This window comes from Chenopodium quinoa, unplaced genomic scaffold (genome assembly GCF_001683475.1).
Source record: "Chenopodium quinoa cultivar QQ74 unplaced genomic scaffold, ASM168347v1, whole genome shotgun sequence".
NCBI classification, from domain to species: domain Eukaryota; kingdom Viridiplantae; phylum Streptophyta; class Magnoliopsida; order Caryophyllales; family Amaranthaceae; genus Chenopodium; species Chenopodium quinoa.
Window position 1 is genome coordinate 1,711,509 of NW_018744460.1, and position 8,961 is coordinate 1,720,469.

General features: G+C 33.2%; 2 protein-coding genes across 3 annotated transcripts; both read right to left on the reverse strand.

Annotated features, from left to right (window-relative positions):
- Positions 1 to 285: 285 nt before the first annotated feature.
- On the reverse strand, positions 286 to 4,288 carry LOC110697175 (ATP-dependent Clp protease ATP-binding subunit CLPT1, chloroplastic-like). Of its 2 annotated transcripts, none has more exons than XM_021874523.1 (6): positions 3,936 to 4,288; positions 3,807 to 3,839; positions 3,092 to 3,201; positions 1,529 to 1,708; positions 851 to 978; positions 286 to 755 (listed from the first exon to the last, which is right to left on the reverse strand). In XM_021874523.1, the coding sequence occupies exons 1-6, from the start codon at positions 4,139 to 4,141 to the stop codon at positions 720 to 722; spliced, it is 693 nt and encodes a 230-aa protein (XP_021730215.1). In that variant the 5' UTR covers positions 4,142 to 4,288; the 3' UTR covers positions 286 to 719. The 2 variants fall into 2 exon arrangements, with proteins under 2 accessions (XP_021730215.1, XP_021730214.1); XM_021874522.1 differs by having other exon boundaries at positions 3,807 to 3,842; positions 3,936 to 4,286.
- A 1,389-nt stretch (positions 4,289 to 5,677) lies between these two features.
- LOC110697177 (pathogenesis-related protein STH-21-like) lies at positions 5,678 to 7,592 on the reverse strand. Its single transcript, XM_021874524.1, has 2 exons — positions 7,310 to 7,592; positions 5,678 to 6,160 (listed from the first exon to the last, which is right to left on the reverse strand). Exons 1-2 carry the CDS (start codon positions 7,497 to 7,499, stop codon positions 5,865 to 5,867), a joined length of 486 nt encoding a protein of 161 aa, XP_021730216.1. The 5' UTR covers positions 7,500 to 7,592; the 3' UTR covers positions 5,678 to 5,864.
- Between the last annotated feature and the right edge of the window lie 1,369 nt (positions 7,593 to 8,961).

An 8,961-nucleotide genomic window follows, 5' to 3' on the forward strand; every position in this document is an offset into this window, starting at 1 on the left:
ATATCATTTTGAGACTAAGGCTATGTTGTTGTTGGAGACTATCGATGAATGCAGATGATGTGACAAAATCATAGACAATCAGTGTACTACTGAGGATGGCATTGGGCAGGCGAGTGGAGAGGCACAGAAATGACCCCAAGACATAACTGGTTCAGCACAGTTCCATACCTAATTGGGTACAAAATGAGACAAGGAATCCCAGCCAAGTTTCATTAATTTGCTAGCTAAACGAGGTGCGCTACTCAGTAGCATTTACTAGTGTTTCAACTAGTCTGCAGACTAGTGGGAAGGCAAAAGATTTTTATATCAAGCATGAGAAACTCAACTTAATTTTTGACTCCAAAAACCCATATTACTGAATCGAATTGATAAAATACAATGATTCCACCATCCAATTTGCACCAAACCTCTATTTCCCAGGAACTAACCTATCTTGATATATGGGAATTACAATAAAAGGTAAGTATAAATGCGGATGTAAGGAGTAACTAACAAAGCATATTATTGACATTTCTCCATGGAACTCTTCCGTCTACAGCTAACTAATTGCTCAAAGATCTGCAACTTCAGTTTGCTAAAAATCCGAATTGATCAAATGGAAAGAAGCATTTAACTTCAGAGCTCCTCTCCAGCATGAGACATGTACTTCCAGAAAGCGTTGCCAAGAGTCGAGAGTTAGCAGGGCAGCAGTAGAGGGTAATCTCAATTTCTGAAACAGCCTACTTATGATGAGCCAACACAATGTCTTTATCCATCTGTGTAGAGCATTATCATAAAAATACACATAAATAGGAGCACTAAGATGTAAATGAAAAAGGAGAGATATTACAGAAAACTGTCAAGGACTCACAAATTTCGAAAGCTCTTTTACTTTCTCATCATTGAGACCAAGATCTGCCATTATCTGGTGAGCAGCAGACTCCTTTTGCTCCCAGAGTCCGAGAAGCAAATAAGTCACAGTAACTTCTCCATCTTCACCTGCATTGCCAATGAAGAGATTTAGGAACTTTTTTTGCTCAGATTGCTAATGCTGATCTGGCTCTGCTGAATACAACTACAGAAGGAATTGCCATTGGCAGTTTGGCACATGTTTTTCACTGACGCAACCATCACCACCTCTATGACAAAGGAGCAAAACAGAATAAGTACAGGGTTTTACATAGACAGAGCAACGCCAAGCAGAGTATCTTCTGTTAATGGGATGACATAAGGAGAAGATTCTGTTATCCAAAACAATAAGAATTCTGTTGCAGTGGCATTAGAGAAAGAATAAGCTATACTACATAGAAGCATAAAGGTAGATAGATACATTTCTGGTTATTTTAGATGTTATAGAAGAGCTAGCTTGCCATGTATGGGATTTAAATACAGTAAAAGTAATAGCTCTACTCGCTATGGAAAGCCAGCAATACCCTGAGCATTGAAAGGCTGTAACCCAGATACAGTGTCATATCATTCACATGGTCTAATACACATAAATTGGAATTAAATTATAAATGCTCGTGATAAATGAAACAAAAGTAACCACCTGACTTTAGTTTCTGATCAACAGCCCAATCGAGAGCCTTCTGAGCTGGTTCAGTCAATGGAGGATGCTCAGGACTGAAGTAGTACATGTCGGATTTTCCCAGCAACTTGACAGTTTCATCTCGCACTTTAAAAAGGGTGATGCCATTAGCCCTCAAAAATTTTGCAGCATGACTTGTTCCTAGGTAGATAAAGTAAGATATTATGTTAGTTGGTGACATAATACATAGGTAATAAATCAACAGATCAGCCTTGAAGAGAAAAGAAAACCGCAGGGGTTGGGGGTCCAAGTAAACAATCCTTTAAACATTGTGGAAGTAATAGAAATTTTACAAGGTATAACCTAAACTAAGAGGATAACTAGCTGGTGGTCAAGTAAGAGTATCTTTAAATCAATGCTACAGGCGAAACTGCATCTATGTCGTGGATAGGGGGAAAAAAGAGTTTCCAATCATGTATGACACATGCCATACATTAAATTGAACACAAACTGGACATCCACGCCAAAAATGCATCTTTAGTTATTATTTAATCCATCTGCTTGCATAATTAGTCTCGGATTTGGACATTATTATTGCAATTTGCATGATTGTCCTCTAAGAAAATGACACATCCTGTACATATTCAATGTGGGATACAAGATACAACTCTCACATGTCTCATCACCCTCCAAGATTACAAAATCTCCTATTGGGTAATATTCGTTCTTAAATGTCTTCCATTGATTAATTTCCCACACAATCATCGTCAACCCCATCCAACCAAATCCAATCTCCTAATCTATCGAACTGATTTCATCACCAGAGAGCAACAATCATGTTCAAGTACTTAACAAAAAATTGAGATCTAATTCACCGAGGCTTCAAATGCTTGATAATCCACAGTATAGTTCTTTTTTCCCTCATTGTATAACGCAAATCCTAACTAAAATTATTATTCCTAAATATATTTACCTAATCAACCAGGCATCATAACAAAACGGAAAATTTCCCAGTAAGCCTCTCCACAGTCCACAGTGACAAAAGTCAGACAAAACTTTCTAACCCTTCTTTTCTAAGAACGCAGCTTCAATCCAATAAGGTCCAATATGAATGATTTGGTTGAACAATTCTTCTCCAAGAATGACAATCTTCTAATTTAATTTTTTTTAAAAAAAATAGAGTACATTTAGCACTACCTAATTATGCATTTAAATTTCTAAGTCATTTCAACAAACCAAAATGATTGATTTGGCTCAAGGCTGCACTGGAGTCCAAGTATTCAAGTACACTAAAGGGTATTTTGGGCAAGTTGATCTGCCTAGTCACCCCACACCCCCTCCATAAACGTCTTGCCAAAGGCTACCAAGATTATCACACAAAGCGATGTGATTGAATAGCTAAGGATAACCAAATTCTTATTGTAAAAATCATTAATAAAGATCGATCACTTCACAACCCAGCAATTCAACTAATGTCATTTTTAAAGTTCTAGCAAATATCATGTGAAGGATGTACAGTTTTGTATATTGAACTAGAAAACATAAAAGAGCAAAAAATTTCTCAACCATGACTGAATTACGAACCCTCAACCAAGATCCCCATCAGAAGCGCCTCAGTCCCCGTGTTTGGATATTTTAGTTTTCTTGCTTCCAGTTCAGCCATAGTGAATGACTTTATAGCCCTTGCAGACCATCTGTTTCAAGCTTGGAAACAAAACAATAATTAAGCAAGTATTTCAAAGTCTATAGACAACAGATGAGCTTACATAAAAGGGCATGAAAACAACCCTTTCCAAATGCACTATGAAGACATATAGAAACTAATTCAGGATGCTCCTTATATACCAAGTAAAAGGCGCATATCAACAAAAACAAATCCATATAATACTGAAATAAATATAGATTATCATGGCAACTCCCAAATTTCTTACAAAACCTAAAATGAAAGAAGTCTTCAATCTTTAAAACATAGCAAAATTCGATGATGTTACACTATACCTAAGCGCGATTTAAGGAAATGAATTTGTAAAGAAGAACAACATCTTTCTGGCAATTGGCAATTCCTATCCACATTCAAAGAATCACTTCAAACAAGCATTTAAATCCTAAAACAAGCCCACATTATCCAAAATATCACAAGAATACGAAATCAAAACAACTCTAGAGGAATTCATGCAAAAATAAGTTTTATTCTAAGGATTGAATTTCAAATTCACTCAATCCTTATGATTTAATCACTTGAAATGACAAACCAACACAAAATTAATCCAATTAAACACGAAAATTTAAGGAACCTTACTTTGGCGATTTCTCATCAGGAACTCCCTCCGGCCTACTGCAATTAAAATAATCAAACTTCAAAATTCAGAAAAAAATACATAATCAACAAATTAAAAGAAAAAGAAAGAATTGAATTCCAGAAACTTGCCTAGTTGGTAAGCTGAAAGAAACTGTCATATTCGTGGATTGCCGCTTCAAGATGAAACGATTAGGGTTAGGTTTTCGAATTGCGAGCTGATTTCCGATGAAGGAAGTGGCTAAATTGCTTGAATTAGTAGATTGAAGAAATTTCCGAAGCTCCGACGAAGAAGCGATGGAGGAGAGAGAAGATGAGGTGAGAGTATGAGCCGCCATTTTTGTTTTCTGGAAATTGAGGTAATCTGCGAAAATGGAGAGAGAAGCTTCAGCGGCGTGTTTTGGAAGAAATTGTTTCCAATGTGGAGTAGTGTTTCTGGGTTACTGATGTTGAAGTATTTGGAGGAGGGATTGAAAGGGAAACAAAGAAATGGCTCACTTTATCTTTTGGAAGACCATCCGTATTTTTTACCATCTTTGTTCCAATGAGTAACTTTTTCGGTTTTACCATTCTGATTTAGGCTACTCTCATTCATCTGATCAGATCTAAATTTATACTGATTTAAGAGGGATTGAATAACTCGAGTAACCCCTAACTGAGTAACTCGAATAATCCACGACTGAGTAACTCCTCGAGTAACCCTAGACCGAATAACCCCTCAAATAACCCTTGACCAAGTGAACCCCTCGAGTAAGCCCTGTCCGAACTCCTCAAGTAACCCCTGACCGAGTAACTCGAGTAACCTCTGATTGAATAACTCGGGTAACCCCTAACAAAATAACTCGGGTAACCCCTGCCACACGGTGTGACTTGCTGCACCAAAAAGTTGTTGATTGGTTAATTAGCATTCCCTTCACTATTTATAATCTTGTCCTAGTGGTTAAGATTGGGGACATGTAATTTCACATAACTATATTTAAGTATAAAAATTACTCGTATTAAATTGTTAGGTTTCATTTTTCACATAAATCTCTCAAAATTCAATATGGAACAGTATTATTTTTTTTTTTTTCTTATTTAATATAATTTGAATTTATTTTTTCTAATCTGATATAATAAGTAACTAGGTTATAAAATAAGGTGAATTAAACGTAGTGGTCGTAGTCGGCTTGCTGCCTTTCTTTGGTTTTGACTATTAAAAGAATAAGTACACTTGTTGTTAAAGTAGCCCTGTTTTTTCAATTGCAATAATCCCTCATCGGTCAAGGTTATTCCATTTGATGATCGCCGTAATATTTATTATACAACTAATTCCTTAGAATACGTGTGAAGTGATCGCACAATCAACACCCACACATATATGAATGTGGGTAAAATGGCATTTGCAATTCTGTCTACATATCACCAAAATCTATCAAATATACTTCGAATGAATCTTTCGTTGACTTTGAGGTCAGTTGTTTCAATCAATTACGAGTAGTAATTTGAATACTATACTTCGCATAAAATTCAAGCCAATTTTGGTTATAATTATAACAATACTATACTCCATCACTTATTAGAATAGACGAATAGTCAAAGATTGTTTTTGATACATATAGATATTAGTAATCATCTTAGCTAATAATTTTTCAATTTTTCACCTCAAAATAATCTTACTTTCACCTAAAAATAATCTTACTTGTGTTACGCTTTTTTTTATAATATTATGCAACCGTTCGTCCTTTGTATTATTCATTTATATACTAACTTTGACTTAATTTTATATTAACATATTCATATAGAAACACAGTTTTAATTACAACATTGTATTAAAAACCGTGAGAAAAACAAATTAAAATACTTAATAGGTTAAATAGATAAGAAACCAAAGGAATCGGATGGTAATTAACAATCTTTAACTCAAACAATTATGTTTTTATTACATCATTTCAACAAACCATTGGTACACACCTTTTATTAAGCAACAAAAGATAAACTTACAATGCATAATACAAATTCCATTCATCTCACACATTTCAAAGAGGACATAACTAGAAATTCATCAAATAATATGTATGTTTAAGTACAAGCTTGAGGGTTGTTGCAAAGATACTCTTCGACGGCCTTGTAGGACATTTGCATGCTTTTAAGGCCAGTTTCAGCATCATCCTTGCTAAGAACAGCATCTCCTTTTGCGTGAAAATGAGCAGTCAATTTATAGTGACTTCCTGAACCATTTGGTTCAATTTTGGATTCGTAAACAACACATTCCAATGCATCCCCAAGAACATCGCCCTCGAAAGTCGTGTACTTGACATAGTAATTTTCCACATCAAGCTCGTTCACCTTGCTTTTCAAGTATTTGTATGGAACCCCTGAGCAATTTATCAATCACATGTACAATTAGCTTAGATATATTTGTGAGAGAATATGAGAATATTTACCGTACCTTTCTCATTAACGATTAATCAATATATATACAAAAGTATTCTAGGTTAAACTAGGGAACTTTACACAAAATAATTACCAAAGATAATTACAAAACAATAAATACATAAATAGTTTACATAATCTAACAATATGCACTGAAGTTTACTACAGTATAGAGTATACTGTATACATAATCAATAATGTTACAGTTTAATTTGACACACTACTACACTAGTGAACATTATACTTCGTATTGATTAAAATGATTACAAACTTTGACCATGTCTGATGGTTGGTTGTCACTTATTTGATTTGGCTAGTTCAGTAGTGTCATTTGTTGTTTATAATATGTTTATTGGTAAATCAATTATATATAATAATTATATACTTAATTATAATATAATTATTTATCAATTAACAAATAAATAAATCAAAATTAACTACAAGTCTAAAAATAATTAATTATTACGAAGTATCAATTATCACGGGGAAATTAGAACACAATAAGTGAAAAGCAGGAATATAGAGTGGTACTTTGGTTGATAAAAAGTCAAAAGCCAAATTTTGGCAAAAAAAATCTGTCTTGCTTTGACTATTTTTAAAATTTTAATCGGTTTAAATTAAACTATGTACCTAGAATCCATTTACCAAATATTTCTATATTGGTCTAGTATTTTTTGAGGATCATGGAGTGAAGGAATGGTTAGTCCCTCTATCTCCCCTAGAAGTGACCTGGGTTCGATCCTCACTCAACCCTCCTGTGATAGGAAAGACACCCTCGTATTTTATCGTGATAAAAATAAATAAATAAATAAATAAAAAGGCCTAGTTTGGCTGTTAATTAGTTATTGAGGCAATAAGCTTACGTACATAACTTATCCATTGCATGCAACATTTAATTTGCATCGCAATATACTCTTATTCATTTTTTCAATTCAATACTTCCTATATTATAGTTTCATTATGTAAATACTTAATAACTATTAAAATTCCGTCTTAAAATAACCACAAATGTCATTGTTAACACTACGAGATGAATATTGGATCGGAGTAGATTGAAATAATAAGAAAAACTAAAACTTAAACTAACAAACCTTCGGCAAAGTTAAATTGTTTGACGCATCCAACAACAGTAGAGTCACCCTCTACAAAATCAATACTTTTGATGACTTGAGGTGTAACCGTGGGGAAAACATTGTGGTTGTCAAGGCACAAAGCCTTGAACAACCGAGCTGGGGCGACCGAGCTTGTTTCGTCGACAACAGTGAAGGTAGAGACACCCATTACTATAGCTTTGTGATGATGATATTATAAGAAAGTAAGGATGACTTAAGAGAAAATGATATAAGAGCTTAAGGTTTTGGATGCAAAAACAATGTGGATTTTCTTTGGTATTTATTGAGTTAGAGTTTAGGGTAGTTAGAGGTGAGAAAGCAACATTTTGTTATTTATTTTATTGGTCTTCTCTTGCTGATGATCCAAGCTTTGAATTTCTTCACCTCTTCCTGAAAAAACGAACATAAAATAAGAGGAGTTTCTTGTATTTTAGTAGAATTAGAATTAGGTAGTAGTTCTCTAACATTTAAGTTTTGGTTGTCTTAACCCGTTCCATATTTAATTAATACAAGTAGATAATTATTTTATTTTATTACATCTTAGAACAATTAGCCAACATTTGAATTTTATTGCCTTATATATTGATCACTGGGTATGGTGAAATGAAATATTCTCGTAATTTATGTAGTGTACTGCGTATTTTTATTTTAATATTAGTTTAAGTAGTTTGTCTAGAACTTGAGAGTTAAATAAAATATATATATTACGTACGTATTTAAGTAAAATTAAGAGGCTAGAAAATAATTTAAAATTAATAGATTTTTCAATAATTTCTTTATAATAATGTTACTCCGTAGAATATTTGCTACTTAGATGATCTCAATTATTTAGATAAATTATGGAAGTTTACTTCTATTTTGTTGATTTTTGGTCTTCTCTTCTACTTTGCTAGCTATACTAGTCAAATATGGCTTGAATTAATTAAATAATTGCAGGCTTGATCATGATAACTATGAGCACAAATTTTGTGAATTAAAAAAAGAGAAGTTGAACCGTTGAAAGCACTCCATATGAATTTTCTTAGGGAGTATATAAATTTTATATGCTTTAATGCATAAGATCAGATATATCCTTTGCAAAGAAAGATATATAATAGTCCCTTTGATCCTTTAAGTTATTCTCTCATTTCTCTTTTGACACATTTGTTAATGCATATATAAAATTGTTAATATCTCTAATAGCATGTCAATTAAATTATGATTTATAGAAGTTAATATCTTTTTCTTTTTTTTTTTTGACAAAGAGAAGTTTTATATCTTAAAAGTATTTAACAAGACGAATCAAACAATTAACGCGCCACTAATCAATCAATACTAGCATAAATGTGAAAATGTGGAACTAAGTTGGGCTATATATATATATATATATATATATATATATATATATATATATATATATGACTGAATCCAATTATCAACAACGGTATGCCAAATTCGGTGAACCCCATAAATCAATCCATAAACCATCGTGTTTGAACGTGGAGTGGGACCTTCCTTTGTTTTTCACTCAATCACTCCATTTTTTCGCATTATTATTGCATTTGATTACTTACATAATTAGTGGTGTCTTAACGGTGCACGGAAAAGCACCCCATTTCAGTAGACTACTATATTTCACAGTATAGCCCATC